Here is a 24,244-nt window from a genome sequence, read left to right as displayed (position 1 = left end):
AACTTCAAAAGTTAATTTTACCAAACACTTTAATTTAAATCAGTAAGCTTTTCAGCTATAAGCTTTCAGCTATCAGCCATCAGCTATAAGCTAGCTTTTCAGCTATAAGCTAGCTTATCAGCTAGCTTATAGCTTAATTTTACCAAACACACCAGTGGGCAGTTTATTTTTATAAAAAATGGAAGAAAAATATAAAAAGCTATAAGTTATAAGCTCAAAATCTACTTGAAATAGCTTCTCACAGAAAGCTATAAGCTCATGAGAAAAACTTTTTACCAAACACGTTACGTTTTCATCCAACGAGCTTATAAGCTAATCCAACAAGCTATAAGCTAGCTTATTTGTGTTACCAAACACAGCCTAAGCAAACAAAAAGGTAGTTACTATTTATGAATAATATTTTAAAATTATATCCGTCATTTATGGTATTCTTATATTATCAGACTACTCTTGTATTGTGCTAAGTTTTTTCCTTTCGTCACAATGCTTTCGAAAGGAACCTTCCATAGAGAAAAGGAAAATTATTTTGGAACGCAGACAGGAACATCCGACACCGTATAGTATTTATTTGGTTTACTCTTTTATTAGTGCACAATGCCCATATATCGGTTTTAGGGTGCGTTTGTTTCAGCTTTAAAAAAAATAGATTTTGTGTCAAAAGAATCTAGAGATATTTTTTTTAGAGATTTTTAAAAAAACCTGAAGTTATTTGTGTTTGCCTACTATCCAAAAAAATCCATTTTTATAAAAAAATGAGTTCTAACATGTACATGTGTTATCTCCTTGTTGTTGAAAAAAATAGATTGTGAGAAAAGCTACTCCTAATAGCTTTTCATTTTAGGATCAAAATAGATTTTTTTGATAAAATGATTTTTCTAAAAATCCTAAACAAACACTTAAAAATGAAAAAAGTGATTTTTTTAAGGGAAAAAATAGATTTTTTTTTTGGAAAAAATCTGAAACAAACGGGCCCTTAGTGCTTTGCTTTTTGAGTTGGTGTTGTTGTCGGTGTCAACGAACTTGTGTTTCAATAGCAAAGCTTAGGGAAAAATCATATAGTTTGAATTATTCCAGCTATTTCAACCTAAAATTGAGGATTTTTGTAAAAAAAAAAAAAAAAACCTAAAATTGAGGAGTTTCTTTCTTTTTCTTATCAAATTCCGAAATAAAAGGAAAGAAAGTAAGAAAATCCCATAAATAAATGGACATAATAATAGTTCTTAAAATCAAATAACATCCACCATAAAACCGTAAACTGATTATAAAATTAACAAAAACAATAAAACCAGTTACACATAAAATTCTATTCTTAGGTATATTGAATCTAAAAACCCGCAGAAACCCACATATTGAAAATTTCAAATACCCCTTCACATGTCCCCATTCCAAACCCACCCTTTTGTTTTCATTCTCCTAATCTCATCCTCCTCTCCCGTTGAGGAGAACAAAGAGTGATAAAAAGAATGACATTCACCAAAACCCACCTCGTTGTTCTCCTCATTGTGACAATATCTATGTTGTTTGCATCCACCACAAATGCTATTGGTATTGCTATTGCCACCAAAAAACCTATTGGTGTTCGCACCCCCCAAGCTTGTGTTTGGTCAATCTGCAAAAATGTAACAGAACCAAGTTTATGTTTCAAAACAATATTACCAAAAGCATTAACCACTCCTAAATTCAACATATACAAAGCCCTCGAGGTTGAGATTCAAGCAGCAAGTGTACAAATCAATAAAACGATACCTATCATTACATCTTTCATGCCTAAATATGCAGACAACCCAGACGTAAGTTCATCACTTAGAATTTGCAAGGAACAGTATGAAATGATGCCGGATTCTATAACCAATGCCGTTGCAGCCCTTGCAGTGCACAATGCTAAAGAGGCACAATTCCAATTTGGCTCGATTAGTCTTTCCCATAGGTATTGTGCAGAGGCTTTTGCTGAAAGTGACAAATATCGTGATATACCCTTTGCTGCTGATGCTAAACTTGTTAATGACCTTGCTACTAATTGTGGGGACATAGCGAATGCCATCCGGGATAGAGTGAAGCGTACCCCATAGAGTTAACACAAGGGTGGACTTGGAATTGAATTGAGCTCAAATTGAAAAACTTGATTATCAATAATAATAATAATAATAATAATAATAATAATAATAATAATAATAATAATAATAACAACAACAACAATAATAATAATAATATTATTATTATTATAATTATTATTATTACAATGTCACTACACAACATTATTCTTTGAACATTTATTTTATTGTCGTCTTTCATTGTAATTTTCTATTGTCACGAGGGAGTTCATTATTGAGGATTCTATTCTTTTTCTCCCTTCATTCATTTGCATGTGTTACACAAAAATAATAAGGATAAAGAGGTGGGTTTTGTTTTGGTGAAATCCATTTTTTATTTTTTGTTTTATGTAAGAGATCAATAATTACCAAATTTCACATACAATAGTAAAATGTGAAAAACATACTTAAATTGTGATAGCTTAAATATGTTTAATTTAAAGGTAGACTAAGTACATCCATTCCTTTATACTAACAACTAAACTATAGTTTATAGATAGACACACCATAACGAGTCATTTACTAACACGCAAATTCTAGGGCAATTACTCTTACATGATTCGAATATGTAGTGCCTAAAAGTTAGAAGATGACAAGCAACCTGTTATTGCTATTTTTGTCCTCCCATAAACTTTGTCCACTCTTCTTGACGATTGAATTTAAATTATCGTCAATTCCATATCCAGTGTCGACGAATTCCTCTCAATTTATAAATATCATTCCAATGATGCGTTGATTATAACATTTATCCTTCACATGTTTACAAATATCATTCCAAAATGCAAAATTTGAAAAATTATAACAATGAAGAAATTTGAAATTCTTAACTATTAGGTGTCATTATTTTTTATTTTTTTTATATAAAGGCTGTTGATGCAAAAGGCATCAACTATATATTAAAAGAAAATAACAAAACAAGAATAAAGGGGGACATATACCAAAACTTTTTCAGAAGTTTACAAATCTAAAGTAAGGTAATCTAAGTCTATTACTGGTGAAATATACTCTAACTTGAATTGGAATCTCATTCATCCAGATAAAGGTATTACTGGTTAAACCAATATTTACTAATTTATCAGCACAACAGTTTCCTTCTCTAAAGATGTGAGTAACAATAAGATTTATGTAATTTCTTGCTAAGGTAATACAATTGTCGCATCTGTTTCTACAAAATACCCTCTTTAATAGCACTTATTTTGGTTCTTAATAGCGCTTCTCAAGCGCTAAGAAAGCCCCCGCTATAAAAGGTCAGGAGCCTATAATAGCGCTTTCCAAATGCTATTAAATAGCAACATGTCAATAGCGCTTTCAGAAAAGCGCTAATATAGCCTTATTCTAGTGCTATTAAAGTAGTTTTTCTAACAGTTGTTTCTTAGCACTTTCTGAGAAGCGCTATCGTAGCCTTTCTACTCAAATAGGGGTTTCTTAGCGTTTTACTAAAAGCGCTAATAAAAGTTGCGTATTTTTTTTTTTAAAATTTGTAAACAAAAATGCTATAATTAAACGCTATAATAAGATACTAAAATATGAATATAGCAAATTACACTCACGATAATCTCATTACAATCTTCAGAATTCATTCCATAAATAGATAAAATTAAAGTACAAAATAAAGATGAAGATGAGGGGGGACATAAAACCAAAACCCTCCAAAAAGTACTAATTGATAACACGCAAAATACATTGTCTAAATAGTTTAAGTTTTATTTATTTTGGGGTCGTTTATTGTGTTTTGCATGTCTTCTGGCTAGTATTTCGTTGTGTTTCAGGTACCGAGGGTGTCAAAAGTAAAAGAATGAAAGAAGGAGCTGCAAAGAGCAACTTGAGCTAGTACAACCCATCACCAAGGTTAATGATATCATGCTGATGTCACACCCATATCAGAGCGTTTGAGGGAACAAAATTACGGACTCTTCCTTCCAAAACTAGAGATTTCATCCAAATCAATTCCCACATCTTTGGGCACAAGCTTGAGGATTCAGTTACAAATTCAGTGCTATAAAAGGAGGCAGCAGATCAGAATGGAGGGGATCGCATCTTACTTCCTAGTTTTAAGAATTTTGAAAACATCTTGTTTCCGATAGCTGTCGTATTTTGATAATAGCCACCGTAGTTTACAATACAGTTCTGAAAAATATCTTCCATTCAGTTTAATTCTAGGTCTTCAGTGAGAACAACCATATTAATTCATATAGCTACTCATCGAAATTCATAATTTTCTACTTTAATTTTCCGTGTCATTGTTCATCAAAATTTAATTCCTTGTCCATTATTTTGTTATTGCTTTTCATTATAATTCCCTTTGCAATTATATTACTATAGATGCTTTTGCCATTTATTTAAATTGCTTTACGTAACTACTTCCAAACCCTTATTTCATATTACTGTCGTGCCTTTAAATATTACTAGTGAAGTAGTTATTGTGATGCTTAAATTTTACTATAGTGATATTATTAGTTAGCAGCTTGCTTTCTTGTTCCATAATTTCATAGTTATTGAATTCGGTTACTGTTTCTGATTGTGTTCTTATAACCGGTGCTGCTTGTTTTTATTATCAAGTTGATGCTTGCCGTGGCTTATTGTATGGAACAAATACCTTACGGTGTTTGTATCCTTTTATTATTTGTTTAAGTTCTGCAGTTCAGTTCTTTCCATAGCAGTCCGCGACAAAATTGTTCGAGGGAATTTATACTCAATTAAAGTTTCCAGATTTTTACAGGTAATTCATTTCCTTTTAGCATGAATCAATTAACAGTTTGTATGTTTAATATAATTATGCGCGAGTAGTCTCATTTGAGTCCGAAACGAGGTTCTGTCGTACCGACAGAGCTATTGTAAATTGCGTGCCCCTTTTATTGTAACGAGAATTTAAATGTTTGTTTTGAAAATTCTGTTTTGTAATTTAAAAAGTCTACTACGAAAGTAGAGACACAGAGATATCGTTTACGCGTCGAAAGAGCAAAAACGATATCCGACTTAGAAAATTCAGATTTTTAATTGAAAAGGTTAAAGCGAAAGCACTTCTTTTCTTTTAATTAAGAGTTTATTGTATTTAGAAAAAGGAATTTTTAGGCCTGTAATTATACGCTACGAAAGTAGGGGGTTACATGTCTAAGAGTTCTGACAACGTGTTGCGAAAGCAAACGTTGTCTCTTGTTCGATAAATTCTCCAAGTTTTTTTAATTCTCTCGTTACCATTTAATTGGCGCAACAATTTGCTTGAGTGACGAAAGTTGACGGTAACCGTCGTTTTGGCCTCTACTCATTAATTAATTAAAACTCATTTTATCCCGCGCAAATTCCAAAATATTTTGATTTCGCCTTAGATAAACAAAGTAACATCGAACTTCGGTACTTGTTAAATTGGTCTTTGTGGATACGACATCCCTTTTTATACTAAAACGAAACAGTCGTGCACTTGCGGCCCTGTCAAGTTTTTGGCGCCGTTGCCGGGGACCAATTTTTGGCAATATCACTACTCCGTTGTTACTCCGTTTAGACTAAGGCCCTTTTATTTATTTAAAAAAAAAACTTTGCATGCGAAAAACCCGAAGTGTTGGAAATCTAGTCAGCTACGTTGACGAAATTGAGCGCTACTTTCGAGCTAGGCGCCGATTGTTCATCGATACCCCGTCGCAGTCTGAGACTCAATCAGAAATGGGCGACAACAACAACGATAACCGGCCACTGAAGGATTTCGCTGTGCCTTCTGAGGAGGAGCCTCATACGAGCATTGTTTGCCCTGCCATTGCGGCGAATAACTTCGAGCTCAAACCCTCCTTAGTGCAGATAATTCAGCAAAATCAGTTCTCCGGAAACCCAACGGAGGACCCGAAACTTGCACCTTGCTACCTTTGTGCGGTTCGCTGAGACTCTGAAAGTGAATGGCGTCAACCCTGAAGCCATTCGTTTACGTTTATTCCCTTTCTCCCTCAGGGACAGAGCCAACGCATGGCTTAATTCCCTACCGTCAAATTCCATAACGACATGGAATGAATTAAAAAAGGCGTTCCTCGCTAGGTATTTCCCGCCGAGCAAAACGGCACAATTGAGGAACCTAATTACCTGCTTTAGGCAGACAGACGGAGAATCGCTCTTTGAAGCATGGGAGAGATACAAGGATCTTTTGAGAGCTTGCCCGCATCATGGGTTGGAAAAGTGGCTGATCATCCATACCTTTTACAATGGTCTCCTGTATAACACAAGGATGACTATCGATGCCGCTGCGGGAGGAGCTCTAATGAACAAGCCGTTTACTGAGGCTTGGGGCCTGATCAAGGATATGGCCCAGAACCATTACCAATGGGGGAGCGAACGTGCTTTAGCTGAAAAAGGCCAGCCCAAGGCAGGGATGTACGAGGTTAGCAGTTTTGATCATCTGAGCACTAAAGTTGATGCGCTATATAAAAAGATAGATAGTCTAACCATCACTCCACCTGCCCCCGTGGCCGCTGTGGCCCTTAACTATGAGATTTGCGGGACGCCTGGACACACTTCTACTGAGTGTCATCTGTTAGTCGATCCAAACCAGGCAAACTACGCGCAAGGGAACCCATATGGGCAAAGAAATCCTAATTTCCCATATAAAAATAACAATCCCACCTATGCGCAAAATCTTGCACCCATTGCACCCCCCGGTTTCCAAGGTCAAAGAGGAGCCCCTGTTGCTCCTCAAAAGTCTAACCTAGAACTGATGATGGAAAATTTCATCATGTCACAGTCCCAACAAAACAAGGAGTTCCTGAATCAAAACATTCACACAAATGAAATGATTAAGCAGCTTGCATCTAAAGTTGACACGTTGGCCACCCATAACAAAATGTTGGAAACGCAAATTGCACAAGTGGCCCAACAACGAGCAGCTGCACCTTCAGGAACTTTCCCTGCGCAACCTCAACCAAACCCAAAAGGGGAGCTGAATGCTGTTACCTTGCGTAGTGGAAAAGAGTTAGGGAACCCTAGTGAAAGGGAAGGCGCTGTGAAAGAGTCGGTGCCTACTGAAAGTGAGAAAATCTTAGAGAGAAAGGAGGGAGTGGAGGAAGAAAAAGAGAAACCATATGTACCTCCACCCCCCTACAAACCTCCGATCCCATTCCCTCAGAGACTTGCTAAGTCAAAGATTGAGGGTCAGTTTAAGAAATTCATGGAGCTCTTGAAGAAGCTCCAAGTAAATATCCCTTTCACAGAGGCAATTACTCAAATGCCCTCTTATGCCAAGTTTCTAAAAGAAATTTTGACAAATAAGAGAAAAATCGATGATGATGATACAGTAGCACTCACCGAAGAGTGTAGCGCTATCATCCAGAATAAGATGCCACCCAAATTAAAAGATCCAGGGAGTTTTTCAATTCCTTGCGTTATTGGAAACTACGTCATCGATAAAGCGCTCTGTGATTTGGGTGCTAGTGTGAGTCTTATGCCCCTTTCCATCTGCGAGAGACTTAACCTTGGAGAGCTAAAACCGACCAGGATGTCTCTACAACTGGCTGATCAATCTATCAAGTACCCGATAGGAATACTAGAAGATGTACCGTTGAGAATCGGCCAGTTGTACATTCCTACCGATTTTGTGGTAATGGACATCACTGAAGACTCGTCTATCCCAATCCTCTTAGGCAGACCTTTCCTAGCTACGGTTGGTGCCATCATAGATGTAAAGAAAGGAAAACTTACCTTTGAGGTCGGGGATGAAAAGATTGAGTTCATCTTGTCTAAATTCATGAAAAACCCCTCCATTAACGACAAGGCTTGCTTAGTTGATATAATTAATGAATGCATTAAAGAGCATGCGTCAGGACCACCTCCCGCTGACGGAATGGATGTGTCCTTGACTGAAACTAAGGTAGAAGAGGCAAGTCCCCATCAAGAAGAATTGGATGTAAATTCGGTTTATCAAAATTAATGCCTCACCCTTCTTCCCACTCCGACTCAAGAGCAGCCGAAAGTCGAAATGAAAGAGTTACCTAAAAACCTTAGGTATGAAGTTCTAGGACCTAACCGACCCGTCATTGTGAGTGCCGACTTAGGAGAGGAATAGGGTATATTGTCTAAATAGTTTAAGTTTTATTTATTTTGGGGTCGTTTATTGTGTTTTGCATGTCTTCTGGCTAGTATTTCGTTGTGTTTCAGGTACCGAGGGTGTCAAAAGTAAAAGAATGAAATAAGGAGGTGCAAAGAGCAACTTGAGCTAGTACAGCCCATCACCAAGGTTAATGATATCATGCTGATTTCACACCCAAATCAGATGAAGGAAACGCGTTTGAGGGAACAAAATTACGGAGTCTTCCTTCCAAAACTGGAGATTTCATCCAAATCAATTCCCACATCTTTGGGCACAAGCTTGAGGATTCAGTTACAAATTCAGTGCTATAAAAGGATGCAGCAGATCAGAATGGAGGGGATCACATCTTACTTCCTAGTTTTAAGAATTCTGAAAACATCTTGTTTGCGATAGCTGTCGTATTTTGATAATAGCCACCGTAGTTTACAATACAGTTCTGAAAAATATCTCCCATTCAGTTTAATTCTAGGTCTTCAGTGAGAACAGCCATATTAATTCATATAGCTACTCATCGAAATTCATTTTCTACTTTAATTTGCCGTGTCATTGTTCATCAAAATTTAATTCCTTGTCCATTATTTTGTTATTGCTTTTCATTATAATTCCCTTTGCAATTATATTACTATAGATGCTTTTGCCATTTATTTAAATTGCTTTACGTAACTACTTCCAAACCCTTATTCCATATTACTGTCGTGCCTTTACATATTACTAGTGAAGTAGTTATTGTGATGCTTAAATTCTACTATAGTGATATTATTAGTTAGCAGCTTGCTTTCTTGTTCCATAATTTCATTGTTATTGAATTCGGTTACTGTTTCTGATTGTGTTCTTATAACCGGTGCTGCTTGTTTTTATTATCATGTTGATACTTGCCGTGGCTTATTGTATGGAACAAATACTTTACGGTGTTTGTATCCTTTTATTATTTGTTTAAGTTCTGCAGTTCAGTTCTTTCCATAGCAGTCCGCGACAAAATTGTTCGAGGGAATTTATACTCAATTAAAGTTTCCAGATTTTTACAGGTAATTCATTTCCTTTTAGCATGAATCAATTAACAGTTTGTATGTTTAATATAATTATGTGCGAGTAGTCTCATTTGAGTCCGAAACGAGGTTCCGTCGTACCGACGGAACTCATGTAAATTGCGTGCCCCTTTTATTGTAACGAGAATTTAAATGTTTGTTTTGAAAATTCTGTTGTGTAATTCAAAAAGTCTACTACGAAAGTAGAGACACAGAGATATCGTTTACGCGTCGAAAGAGCGAAAACGATATCCGACTTATAAAATTCAGATTTTTAATTGACAAGGTTAAAGCGAAAGCACTTCTTTTCTTTTAATTAAGAGTTTATTGTATTTAGAAAAAGGAATTTTTAGGCCTGTAATTATACGCTACGAAAGTAGGGGGTTACGTGTCTAAGAGTTCTGACAACGTGTTGCGAAAGCAAACGTTGTCTCTTGTTCGATAAATTCTACAAGTTTTTTAATTCTCTCGTTACCATTTAATTGGCGCAACAATTTGCTTGAGTGACGGAAGTTGACGGTAACCGTCGTTTTGGCCTCTACTCATTAATTAATTAAAACTCATTTTATCCCGCGCAAATTCCAAAATATTTTGATTTCGCCTTAGATAAACAAAGTAACATCGAACTTCGGTACTTGTTAAATTGGTCTTTGTGGATACGACATCCCTTTTTATACTAAAACGAAACAGCCGTGCACTTGCGGCCCTGTCACTAATTTGGGAAACCAGTCTTGTTCCTAGCAAATTCTGCCAAAATCTGAGAGGCAAATCATTGTACCAGAAATGTGAGGACAAAGCAAGACCAATGTTAGCTAATATGTCTGCACATTTTTTACCCTCTCTATATATATGAGTAACCTGAAATCTGAAGCTATTCAACAAAAAAAAAAACAGTTATCCTACCTATTTCTTAAGCTCCAAGGAACTAGCAGTCTCCAGCCAAAGAATGCCAATGATGCATATGAGCCAGATCTATGGCTACCATCGCTACTATTAATTCTGCATTCAAAGCTGAACATTGACCAAAACAGAAAAACAGAAACATAAAAAACCAAACAGCACACTCCCAAAATAGGAATAGAAGAACAACAGAGTTTGTGACAGAAAACCAATATAAGAAAGCCCTATAACAGTATAATAAACCAATGCTCTTGTTCTATGTGGGGATACGTATCAGCCAGAGGTTTTTCAATATCATCACGATTTTTATCTTTCACATAGAGTCTTGTCAATGTGGATTTGTATGCTCTAAACAACTTCCCAGCTTCCATTTTTACATGATCCTCGTGCTCATTGCCAAATATGTAAACTTTCTGCAAGATGACAGAGATCATTAATTACCAAATATAAATAGATAAACATAATGAAAGGTTTTCAACTAGCTTTAGTTTGTGTTTTACCCGAATTTCATCCAAAACTTTTTGTTTGTAAAGTCTCATTTCAGGAGCTCTCCAATTTTCCATACTAATAGGAACCATCCGACGAAAAATGACTCCAATGTAACTGACAAAATTTTGGCTTTCTTTCCCAACTGGTTGACCTCTAGCATTCCAATGAACCTGAAGTACGAAAATGGTTATCAATTCAGCAATACAAAATGAAATCGGCAAATCTTATCAAGACCAACTAGTTACCTCAATAGTATCTCCACGACTTTTATCTTTGTGAATCACTCGCATGCGGGTCACACTACGTTTATAATTTCCTGTAAAAAAATGTTGTTAACAAGGACAATAACACTAAGAATAATTAAGATTAAAAATGAGAATCAAAGACAATAAAAGAATAAAAACAAGTTATTATGCCATACAACAAGGTAGTCTTTTTATCACTTCAATCTTCTCAACAAAACTTCAAGTTGTTCTTATAGGATAAAGGCATAAATGCTTATCATATAAGTGCTCATGTACAAAACACAAAAACAGATACAACGACGGTGGCCACGACAGATGCTCCTTGTCTTTAGTTCCAATTGATTAATCCTATTATACACTAACAAATATCAGTTAACAATTAACATCTGAATAAAACAAGTGCTGATGTTCATTTTGGCTAATTAAGTTTCAGCACTAGACGAGTTTACAATAACTCCAAAAAGCAGCCGAACATGTAGTTAAAAACACCACAACAGCATCCGCAAAAAAAAAAAACAGATAACAACAGCCAAGACAAGCTAAACTGTCATGACAGCATCCACATAAGTGAAACTGCAGTAGCAAAACAGCTGAACTGTCATGACAGCAGCAACAACCTCTGTCCAGAAACAACCAGCACCGCAGAAAACAGCAAACCAGCCACCAAAATAGGAGAAACAGCAGCCTCACCTCATCAAACATTCCCGAGGACACCAACACCACTCGTAGTACATACACGCCGGGATATTAAATCTACCTAACAACCATAGCCAAGACATCACCTTAACTTCCTCCACTAACTCCTTCCACAAGGCATTATCGTTATTAAAAATGCGCCCATTTCTAGCTTTCCCAATCACAACGCAGTTTAGGAAAATGCAATCAAGCCATGTAAGTGTTATATAGGAAACTTATTAACTTATTGGTCTTTAGTTTACTTATAGGCATAAAAAAAACTTCCCTGAACACATGAACTTCAATAATGTATCAATTATATATAATGCAGCTTACGAAAGATTCAATCAAATTATGTAAGAAGTGTTAAATTATCAGTTAACAATGTCTTCCTTCATAACAGAAAGAAGTGATTTAACTCTATACTAGTAGAAAAATAATATATAAGTAGCAAGATTATAATTGATTGATTCGTATAAGTGTGACCCACTTAGCTACTAAAAAATGAGTATCTATATTGTGGATGCTCTTAAGGTGTGCCAAATTTTTAAGAAATATTAATATTGAGTTTTGGCTAGTTGATAATTGTAAAAATTGCAGTGAGGATGAAGAATTATGGCGAGAAAGAGTTTCTCATTTATGTGAAAATAATAATACATTAGACCAGTAGCTATAAAAATTAAATTATGAGGTAATATATAAGCTTATAGTATATTAGTAGTTATCCTAATTATGAGGTAGGTAGTATATAAGGTTACAATGTAACAGTTGTCATCAATTAATTATAGGTAATATATACTAGTGTATTTCTAACAGTGAAGACGTTCATTCACTTAATTAGAGAGCATATATGGCCTATAGTATTGCAAATTAGCCACCGTACACTTCTAAATAAAAATTTATTGACTGTTGCAACAATGCTCAGTTTCACATCCTATATATATAACTGTCACTTTATTACAACACTATAGTAGAAATTAAGAGTGAAAATTTGAGAAAGAGATGGAGGCAAACAAGAAAATTATGATTGTGGGAATGTTGTTGGCCATTGTTAATGCTATATATGCTAATGGTCAGACAATTTGTAACATGACAAGACAAGGGCGGAAGGCATGTGAGCATATGGTGATGTCGCAATACTGGATTACTTAAGAGGGACTTAGTCTTTGGCATACAAACTTAAAACAATTGTGTGAGTAACACTTTTATTAGCTTATAAAAACAGGGCCTTGTTTGGATAAATTACTTTATTAAGCACTTATAGCATAAATGTATATCATATAAGTGCTTCTATATAAGTTGTTTCTATTAAAAATAAAAAAGCTAAAATAAGTTATAAACTACTTTCATAAGCTATCAAGAAGAGCTTATGAAAATAAGCTGAAAACAACTTATACAAGCATCAAATAAAGCTTTACCCAAACAGGCCCTCGAGGTTAAAAGAAAAATTCCCAAAATCACACGCCAGTCCCTAGCTTTATCCAAACAGTCACACTCCCAAAATCATTCATTAAACAACAAAATCAACAACAACAACAACAACAACAACAACAACACCATCAACATACAACAAAGCATAAAAAACAGCGATTAAAAAAAAATGAAGAGAGAATGGAACTGTAAAAGAAGAGAATGAAGATCTAACCAAAGAAGAAAGAGAGGCAATGTTTTTAGCAAAGGAATGAAGAGAGTTTTCACGACCACCGAATGACTTCGATTCCGACTTCGATTCTGACTTTGATTTTGACCGAACAAGGAAGCTGGTTTTGGTTTGGATTTCTGGCTTGGATTTCGACCGATGGAAGGAAGATGGTTTGGATTTCAGTTTTGGGAGAAGGAAGCTGGTTTCGATTTTCAGTTAATGGTGAATGAAGAGAGAGTGTTATGGGTTTTTAGTTCTGGGAGAAGGAAGGTGGATTTGGTTCTGACTTAGTGGATTTTGGGAGAGAGAGTGTGAGTGTTGGGTTTTTAGTTTTGTGCGCGAAAATGAAAAAAAACACATCCGCCTTTTTTTTTTTTTTAATGTTCATCAAGAAAAACGCTATAGATACCCCCTCCAACAATAGCATTTCCGGAAAAGCGCTATTACCGTGAACCAAAATAATAGCGTTTGTGGGAAAGCGCTATTTAACCCAGTTTTTAACATGTTTTTCTTAGCGCTTTCTAAAAAGTGCTATTACAAGCCTTTGAGTTGCTTTTCTAATAGCATTTATCCAAAAGCGCTATTAAAATTGTGCTATTAAAAGCCAAAATAGTTTATAGATAGAAACACACCATAACGAGTCATTTACTAACACGCAAATTCTAGGGCAATTACTCTTACATGATTCGAATATGTAGTGCCTAAAAGTTAGAAGATGACAAACAACCTGTTATTGCTATTTTTGTCCTCCCATAAACTTTGTCCACTCTTCTTGACGATTGAATTTAAATTATCGTCAATTCCATATCCAGTGTCGACGAATTCCTCTCAATTTATAAATATCATTCCAATGATGCGTTGATTATAACATTTATCCTTCACATGTTTACAAATATCATTCCAAAATGCAAAATTTGAAAAATTATAACAATGAAGAAATTTGAAATTCTTAACTATTAGGTGTCATTATTTTTTATTTTTTTATATAAAGGCTGTTGATGCAAAAAGCATCAACTATATATTAAAAGAAAATAACAAAACAAGAATAAAGGGGGACATATACCAAAACCTTTCAGAAGTTTACAAATCTAAAGTAAGGTAATCTAAGTCTATTACTGGTGAAATATACTCTAACTTGAATTGGAATGTCATTCATCCAGATAAAGGTATTAGTGGTTAACCCAATATTTACTAATTTATCAGCACAAAAGTTTCCTTCTCTAAAGATATGAGTAACAATAAGATTTATGTAATTTCTTGCTAAGGTAATACAATTGTCGCATCTGTTTCTTAACCTCCAAGGCACAATAGAAACTGACTTGAAAGCTGGAAGGACCAGCAAGGAGTCATTCTCAAGCCAGAGATGTAACCAACCATTGTTGTGTGCTATCTCAATTGCCTGCATATAGCACATGGTAATTCAGCAAATAAAGATGAACTTGGACCTAAATTATGAGCAAAACATCCTATACAGATAGCTTTCTGATTTCTGAACAAGTCTCCGCAAGCAGCCATGGATGGAGTTCCTGCAGCTGCACCATTAGTATTACATTTTATCTAGTTGGGAGATGGGGGATGCCAAATCACTTCTATGATGTTGGGGGTTTGGGAGGGTGAATTGTAATATTGAAGGTATCATTTGAAATTCTCTAAATTTTACTTGAACAAAGTACTTCATGAATTTCCATCATTTTAAAAATTCTTCAAATTATTATCCAAATAATGAAATTCATCTCAATGTATTTGAATTCCCTTAAAACATTACATTACCACAAAACATTTCTCCATCTAAATACACTCTTAGAGTAATTAATGAATATATCTTGGTGAAATAAAATTTTGAGTTGCCTGTCTCTCAAGACAAATGAAATGTTTCTTAAGTATAATTTTTCAAAAAAGAATTTTCCATTATTCTACAATCTTAAATCATTCATTTGTCCATATGACTATTGAAAGAAAAAAAAAACTACCATTATGACTATCGAAACTAAGTTAACATATGCTATTAAGACTATTGACAATGCTTTTGAGGTATCTATTCTACAGAGATTTAAGGATAGACGGGGCAATATTTTACAATTATGTTCTCAAATGCAATTTATTGTCTCTCACATTTAAAAGAAAGGTTTCAGCAATTGTAGCAACCAAACACATAACTAAAAAAATTGTTGTATCAAAATTTGTTTAGGCTGAAAACACATGTAAATTACTCAAATGCCCCCTCGGCAGTTAACTGCCGAATTATGAAGGAACCGGCGGTAGTTAACTGCAGAGGAAAACTTAGGCAGTTAACTGCAGAAGATCTGTTATAAGAACAGAACAAACATAAGAGTTCTAAAACTCCATTGTTGCGTTTTTTTTGCTTCCATAGGTGCGAATTTCACAAAGCATAAGCCATTCCAAGCCAATTTCAAGCACAAATACAAGTAAGTTTTTTGAATCCTATTGCATTTCTGTTTTGTGATTGAATTGTTAGTTTTTTTTTGTTAAATTTCGATTATAGAGGTTTTATTGATTTTATGATAGTTTAGATTTATGTTTTGACGATTTGTTGTAGCCATGTTAAAATTGTTAGAATGGTTAGGTTTAAGTTTTGATTTTATGATTTTAGGATAGTTTAGGTTTAGGTTGTTATGAATTGTTATAGAAGATTTATTGAATTGTTAGGTTTAGGTTTTGATGAATTGTTGTAGAATTGTTAGAATTATTTAGGTTTAGGTTTAGGTGTAGGTTTAGATGATAGTTTAGGTTTAGGTTTAGGTTTTGATTTTATGATTTTATGGCATTTTTGTTTAGTTTAGGTTTTGATCGCCAATTTTTTTTTATGTAGATATGTCTCAGAATCAGAATCAGGGTAACGTTCAGTTGAACAAAAATGAGGGTGATGAGAAGAAGAAAGAAAAATCGCCTATGACATGTCACAAAATTGTTTGTGATAGATCTGTAAAATAGAAGGATTTGAATGTGCCGGTGTGCAATCAATCGAGGTTGAGGAGGAGCGGGAGGACATGCTATTTTGGTCCTCAACCAAAAGAAGGTGCCCCAGGGGCTGTCGGGGACAACCCAATTGAGATAAGCGACGAGGGAGATGATTAAATAATGTAATGGCTTGTAATTTGGGCGAGTTTCGGTTTTCCCCCCTGTAAAAAATTTTGTTTGAATTGCACCCTTGTAAATTTTTTTTTTCTTCCGGAAAACACCCCTCCCCCCTCCAACTCAGCAGATTCGCTGACGTGGCGCTGACTTGGCTTTTTTTTTCATTTTTTATTTTTTTAAATGGCCAGGTGTAAAAAAAATGCCACGTCATATTTTTGTTTTAAAAATATTTAAAAATAAATTTTAAAAAACAAAAAAATCCAAAAAATAATAAAAAAATTTAAGTTTTTTTCCAAAAATTTAAAAAATCGAAAAATAATTTTAGAAAAATCCAAAAAAACATAAAAATATTCAGTTTTTTTTCTAAAAAATTTAAAAAATCGAAAAATAATTTTGAAAAAATAAAAAAATCCAAAAAATCATAAAAATATTCAGTTTTTTTTACAAAATTTTAAAAATCCAAAAAATTCAGAAAAAATATTAAGATTTTTTCCGAAATATAAAAAAGCAGAAAAATAGTCATATTTTTTTTTCCAAAAAATTTAAAAATCGAAAAAAATTAGATTTTTTTTCAAAAATTTTAAAAATTAGAAAAATAGTCAGATTTTTTATTCGAAAATTTTATACCACAATTTTAATAAAATATTGGGAAAAAAATCATTTCATTCCACAAATTTTTTTTGCCTAATGATTCTAACAAAAATCCGTTTTGGGGCTATAATAAGAATTTTTATTCTCAAATAATATCAGAGGGTTTTGTCATCGTCGTGGAAAGATTTTATAAGATTTATGATTTATGAATTCTACCTCCTCTAATGAAGAGCTTAATTATAGGGAAAATGGAATTTCCACGACTTTTATAAAAACCTCTAAATTTGTATTCAAATTTTTAAAAATTAATTTTTTTCCAGAATATTTTTTAAAAAATCTGACCTTTTTTTTCTAATTTTGAAAATTTACTTTTTTTGTATTTTGAAAATTAAATTCCAGAATTTTTAAAAATCTTTTTAATTTTAAAAAAATCTGATTATATTTTCTGATTTTTTTCTAATTTTTTAAATTTCCAAAAAAATCTTAATAGTTTTTTTATAATTTTTAAATTATTGAAAAAAATCTAATTTTTTTTCGATTTTTTATTTTTTTTGAAAAAAAAAATATGACGTGGAAATTTTTTTAAAATTATTTTTCGATTTTTAAATTTTTTGTAAAAAAAACTGAATTTTTTTATTATTTTTTTTATTTTTGAAAATTATTTTTGATTTTTTACATTTTTGGAAAAAAAACTGAATATTTTTATGTTTTTTTTAATTTTTCTAAAATTATTTTTCTATTTTTTAAATTTTTGGAAAAAAACTTAAATTTTTTTATTATTTTTTAGATTTTTTTATTTTTTAAAATTTATTTTTAAATATTTTTAAAACAAAAATATGACGTGGCATTTTTTTTTACACCTGGCCATTTAAAAAAAATAAAAAATGAAAAAAAAAAGCCAAGTCAGCGCCACGTCAGAGCCACGTCAGCGAATCTGCTGAGTTGGAGGGGGAGGGGTGTTTTCCGGAAATTTTTTTTTTACAAGGGTGCAATTCAAACAAAATTTTTTACAGGGGGAAAACCGAAACTCGCCCAAATTACAGGGGGTAAACACATATTAACCCTAATCTTAGAAGATTTTGAATAAATTGCGTATTGATTAAATTTGAAGCAAAATCGTGTATTGAATAATTTTGATTAAAGTCGCGTATTGAATAATTTCGATTAAAGTCGGGTAGTGAATAATTTCGAATAAAGGTTACATTACATTACATAAAACTCCTAAATATGTGTTATCATTACATTACATTTGGGTAGAGCCTTCCAACTACAACAATTGTCTTACCTCTGAAATGGGGTAAATTCAAACTTGCTAAACAACAGGACTCAAACATTCATCCGGCGTCTCTATTGTTCCATTCAAAAGATTAAATTATTGTTAGGATTGGTTTAAATGATGGTATTCAAGTGTCAAAAGAATGAGGTCCATTCCTTGACACTTTAATACCTTCATCTAAACCAGCCTAACAATAATTTAATCTTTTGAAAGGAACAATAGGAATGTCGGGTGAATGTTTGAGAACTGCCGTTTAACAAATTTGAATTAGTAAGATAATTATTGTAGTTGGAAGGTGCATTTCCCTACCAACTAAAACACCATAATTAAAAATAACCCTAAAATTCTAAACTATAATATAAACATCATACAAACATTTTAACTAAACTAATCAACTTACATCTACTCTAAATATGAATTATAACATATAAAGCTACTCAAAAACTAAAAAAAAAAAACTATTCAAAATCTACTCAAAAACTACAAAAAAAAAACATTTATAACAACTAAAACATAAGTTAATAGCACTATGATTTACTTACTTGTGATTTTGTTGAATAAATTTGGTTGGGTTTTTAGAGAGTTTTTAAGAGAGATTAGAGATTTTTTTTGAGATTTAGAGAGTAATTGTAACACCCATACTAGACGTATCTAGAAAGTCTAACATGTGCATTAGTTTAGTACTGGATACATTAAAAATTTACAATAATAAAACTTTGAATGAATAATTTATACATCAACATGCGTTCGTACAACGATAATACAACTCATCTTTTCTGAAGAATAATAAGTACATCCTTGACTATCCATCTCATCCTGCTGCGGGTACGAACGATCACTTGTTGAATCATCCATTCGGCTACTAGCTTGGCATCCGACTTGATTATCTGAAACAAATAAGGATTGGGATGAGACATAATGTCTCAGTGAGTTCCCCTAAATCCTAGGCTATAGGTAACCTCAGGGGAAACCTACGGTCACCACATGTCTACAATACAACCTGGCGGTTGATTATACGTGTGTAGTCATGCTTTCCTAGACAGTAGTGAATGCTAAACCCGTCATAGGTTCATCTCAAATTGTTATAGGCTTCACTTCTTATACGTGTCATGGCGGTCGAGAGGGAATCTAGGACTGCATTGCCAAGAATACGCTCTACGTATCAAGGCCTAAATATAACATAATCATGACACGAACCTAAATTGGACGATTAGGGGAAACCTAAGATCGTCATCGGTTTCATATTCTTTACTTGTTCTATACATGACTTGTACTTGTCTTATAACATCTCATGCTCTTGCCCTTAACTTGACCGTACATGTAATCATTCTTACATAATCATGAACATAATCATAAACATAACATACATGGTCGTGCATAAGTTCATTCATTAGGTTAGCATTGAACAAACAATTATTATCTTGATTCATTTTACGGATAGCATCGGGTGGAGTAACCCCGAGAACAATCCCATACATGACCGATGTACGTACATCGGACTCCCCGGTGTCGTGCGGGTCCCTTACGGCTTGAACCGTTCCCCTTGAGTCGAGAACCTCTCTTATCCCCCTGATGTGGATAACAAGAGACACGAACACCTACGTCTTGTTTACTCGGTGACATGCGGGTCCCTTACAGCTTGAATCGTTCTCATTACGAGAACCCCTTGTATCCCTTTGGTGTGGATAGCAAGAGATATGCAACGTACATTACATTAATCATGGTCTTGTCGTTCATGTAGGTTAGACCTAATCATGCTTACATGTTTACCTCGGAACCTTGATCGATCCGATTAGCGGTAAATTCATACTTGTTCATGCTTGTACATTCTTAATCATGGTGGAGAGATTAACTAATCAAACCGCGAGTTAACATACTTGCTATATCATTCTTGATCATGTGCGAAGAGGATATACTTCGCGTTTTAACATTCTAGGGATTCTTTCTAAACATGCTAGTTCTCGACAACTATGTCGAGGCTCTAATTTTTTCCCTTTGCTTAATGAAATCTTGCTACCCCAATTCATATCATAAGATCCCTAGTTTGCCAAGCATCACTAAGCATGTTAAATAATTGCTTCATTCTTGAGAAAGCCTCTTTAAAGAGATCATCATATGGGACCTTGGTTTGAGGGGTTTACTTTCATAAAAGACTGCACGAGAAAATCCGGCACCAAAACGTCAAATATGCCTGAAATGAGCACATAGGGTAGATAGTGCTGTTTACTTGCCAAGGCGAGTAAACTTGCTCGCGAGGCGAGTAAAACATTTGTTCTGTGCTGTTTACTTGCCATGGCGAGTACTAGCTCGCTGTGGCGAGTTGTGACAGTCCAGAACTTGTAAAAATGGTATTTTAAGCCCAAAAACCTCAAACCAAGTATCTCTAAGTATATTGGAACATATTTGATCATAGGATACTTGTTAAACACTCATATAGCAAGTATTAACATGTTTAGTAAGCATGGCAAGAAAAGGGGCAACTAATCACATACATAATGATGGGATTTTAAGAAGGGTTTTTCAAAATTTTAATCCTATTTGCGGAAGAAATCCCATTGAAACGGATCTTGATTAAATCATTAATCACAAATCAAACAGAAACTTAACACTTTAAGATTCATGTGTTTACCTCTTGAAGAGCAGAACCTTTGTAGCAGAAATCTTTCTGATTATGAGCAAAGCAAAGCAACAATGCCTCTACTCAGTCCACACGAACAGAACTTCTCCGATGACCGGTGCTAGCCAATTTCAACGAGGATTCAGAGAGACTAGGTTTAGAGAGCGGCGGCCAGGGTTTCTAACTTTTAGAATTAGGTTAAGTGTTTCAACCAAAAAGTTAGTCATGCTTCAACACAAGGGTTCTATTTATAGAATCACTTGTGTGGTCAGCAAGAGAAGCACTTAAGTACTCCGCACCTTACGGTGCACCATATTTCACTTAAACACATCGTACCTTACGGTGGACCGCGTTTCTCTATTTTTCGTAAATTAAATAATAAATCATATTTAATTATTTAATTACTAATAATTCCTACTTATTTATTTCTCTCATCTATCTGTCCTTTGTGTGTGACCCTATAGGTTCTCATAACGTTGGCAATAATATTAAATCACATATTTAATATCATAAACAGTGAGCAGTATCTGGCAACACATCACTGCTACCCAAGTGACGAGAATGTCATGTGATCTGACGAAACCTTTCTGTGATAATGATCATGTGTATAATTACCCTTTTGCCCTCATGTTTATATTGAACACAAGGCATAGACCGTGTCATCCTTGTCTAGTTCAATATTGGGCCCGTAGACATTTCTCCTGTTATGTAGGAGGGGCAAATTCCATCTAGGTCACTCATGTCCCTCAACATGATTCATGGAGTACCCATCAACCAACTTTGTAGTCATCCTGTTATGGACAACGTTTGAATGGTGACAAAGCACTCGACTCCAACATCTAGGGTACATAGCGGTTTCAAGTCGAAGGGTCGAATACACCACTATCACTATGAGAATATCTTATGACACTTTTCATAACTTTTACTATGTAATATTCTCATAGCGGGTCAATCCAATATAAATATTACTCCTAATATTTATATCTATGTGAAGACTTGATAACTCTTTTATCCATGATCTGTGAGATGTGATCATCAGTCTACCCACATAATAGTCTCTATGCTTTAATGATATCACACTTCTCAATAAAGCTTGACTACAGATACTTTAAGAATAGTTTCCTTATGTTTAACGGGGTCTCACAATTAAGTTATACTTAATGTTCCATTAAACAGACTAACTATTCTAGGGACTTTATTATTTTGAGACAAAACAAAATCAATAAAGAAATGCCTTATTATTATATATTCATAATATATACTTATATCAATATCATGATACAAAGCCAAACCCAATCAACATAGATTGGCTATTAGGGCTTACTCCAACAATCTCCCACTAGCACTAAAAGCCAATCAAATATTAACTTAATATCTATTGGTCAAGTGTTAGCATCAAGCACACTTTGGGCATGATACTATTCTAGTAGATAAGGAACCCTTTCCTATGTTGGTAGACTACACTACTTTCAATTTACACTTTTGATTTTCTATCGAAAAGAAATTGAAGTGTCAACGTATACATTTGGATCATTGGCGAGATCAAGTTTTCATTGCTTGCAAGATTTAAACCAATTTTACCTCAGACGAGATCAATGGAATCCACAACGCAAGAAACACATGTTTTCACTCAGATATGAGCTAAACAATCTAAATCATATATATTTGACATCTGTAATAGAAACAAAAACTATCTGAAGCTTGTACTTTTACAAATTTCATAGTTGATATCCTAGCATAACATCTATTCCAAATTACGATTTGGATATACTGTATACCGATATGAAAATCAACATCAATGTTACTCATTTACAATGTTTCTTTCATCCATGTTCAAGAAACAATCCATAGTCCTTTAAGACATCCAAGGATATTCTTGAATGTATTCTAGTGTCGAACACTATAATCAATTTTGGTACATATTGAAAATAATTTTCTAACAATGTCTTACATGTGTGGATGAATTATTCTGGTGACTAGTATGTCATCCACATACTCCACCAAACTAACATCAATGCTCCCACTAATCTCCTTATGTGCACAAGATTTCTTTATTAATAAAAGTTTTCATAAAACTTCATTAATAAAATAAAAAAAATTCAACTTCGAGAAGTTTTCTCTAATTCATAAATGAATTTTATAATACATCTACCTTTCTAGTATTATTTGGATTAAAGAAATCCTACATATATCAAATACATATATAAGGTTATTCCAATTAAGGAATACAACCTCGTTATCCATCTTCTAGAACATGTATTATACAACAATCGGAATTAGGATCGTTAGATTTAAGCATTATGATGATGGAATGGTTTCGTCATGATATGCATCATGAATTGCATGAAACCTTCTACAATCAATCATATCTTAAAGGTATTCATAATACCATCCATGTCAGTTTTGTATAAGAAAACTCACATTCATCTTATGAGTCATACTAATTTGGATGATATAACCAATATCCATATATGGTTTGTGTTGTCAGTTTTGTATAAGAAAACTCACATTCATCTTATGAGTCATACTAATTTGGATGATATAACCAATATCCATATATGGTTTGTGTACATGGATTCTTTATAAGATCCCATGGCATCTAGCCACTTCTCAAAAATAAGGTCATTTGTGACCTTCTAGTAAGTCAGGTGCTCATCTTCCATGAGGATCATATCACCTTGTTGAGTCATGAAAAAAATCATGTTTCTCATCCTAGTGTTATGACATATCAGACTCATCTAGATCATGTGCTACTCGAACTACCGATTTACCAACAACCCTTTGTTGAATCAGTTCATGTTCCATTCTTAGAGAAACATGTATTTTGTGGTACTTGACTTAATTCAAGTTCTACATCACTCCCACTAGTTCTTGCAGAGCCATACTCCTTGAAAAGGGATACTCCAGTTCTAGCGACAAACAACTTTTGTCAAAATGAAGAAGATGTAGATATAGTATCCTCTAGTTTCCTAATGGAACCTCCACAAGTATACATTCATTTAATTTGAAGTTTTGTTTATCTAATAAACCTTATAACCCAAATTATCATAAAGTCAAACTAGGTACTTTACCTCCATATCAAATATGGTGTCTTTATGATTACCTCAATTGGAACTTGTTGTGGGTAAAGAATAACTGTAAATAAAGATATTACAAGAGTCACGAAGTTATAATCTTATTTTAGATCGAGTCATGTTAAACATGATGACATATAAATAACCATTATACTCCTTAATTAAGTATATACCATCACGCTTACTTGTATGGTCTTTATACTTTTTAAACTTATTCCTTTTACTTCATTGTTAAACTCTTTGAACAATTTTAAAGATTTCTTGCATCGTGCAAAAACACTTTGCTCATCTACTATTAATTAGTAATGTTAGATGATGTAAGAGAAACAAAATATCTAGCAAATATGTTTAGTGCTTCATATACACCTGATATGTATATCAACTCAAATAGATTATGTGTCCTTTCACCTTTGTTGGTGATCGGTATACTAATATATTTTGACAGTTGGGACTCACATCCTTC

At 33.8% G+C, this 24,244-nt stretch overlaps 2 protein-coding genes and 1 non-coding gene across 3 annotated transcripts; 2 read left to right on the top strand and 1 right to left on the bottom strand.

Annotated features, from left to right (window-relative positions):
- The first annotated feature begins 1,463 nt into the window (after positions 1-1,463).
- On the top strand, positions 1,464-2,069 carry LOC146944972 (uncharacterized). Its single transcript, XM_085748008.1, has one exon. The coding sequence runs from the start codon at positions 1,464-1,466 to the stop codon at positions 2,067-2,069; it is 606 nt and encodes a 201-aa protein (XP_085604134.1).
- Positions 2,070-3,723: 1,654 nt separating this feature from the next.
- On the top strand, positions 3,724-13,995 carry LOC146944970 (uncharacterized). The gene has a single exon (XM_085743358.1). The coding sequence runs from the start codon at positions 6,298-6,300 to the stop codon at positions 7,990-7,992; it is 1,695 nt and encodes a 564-aa protein (XP_085599484.1). The 5' UTR covers positions 3,724-6,297; the 3' UTR covers positions 7,993-13,995.
- Positions 6,137-6,242, bottom strand: LOC146944971 (small nucleolar RNA R71). The gene has a single exon (XR_015029511.1). It is a non-coding gene; the product is annotated as a small nucleolar RNA R71 (small nucleolar RNA).
- Positions 13,996-24,244: the final 10,249 nt, after the last annotated feature.

The sequence above is a fragment of the Medicago sativa genome, chromosome 2 (genome assembly GCF_051527215.1).
Source record: "Medicago sativa cultivar Bolivia chromosome 2, Bolivia_mono, whole genome shotgun sequence".
In the NCBI taxonomy this organism is placed as follows: Eukaryota; Viridiplantae; Streptophyta; class Magnoliopsida; order Fabales; family Fabaceae; genus Medicago; species Medicago sativa.
This window is presented reverse-complemented; position numbering and strand designations above follow the sequence as displayed.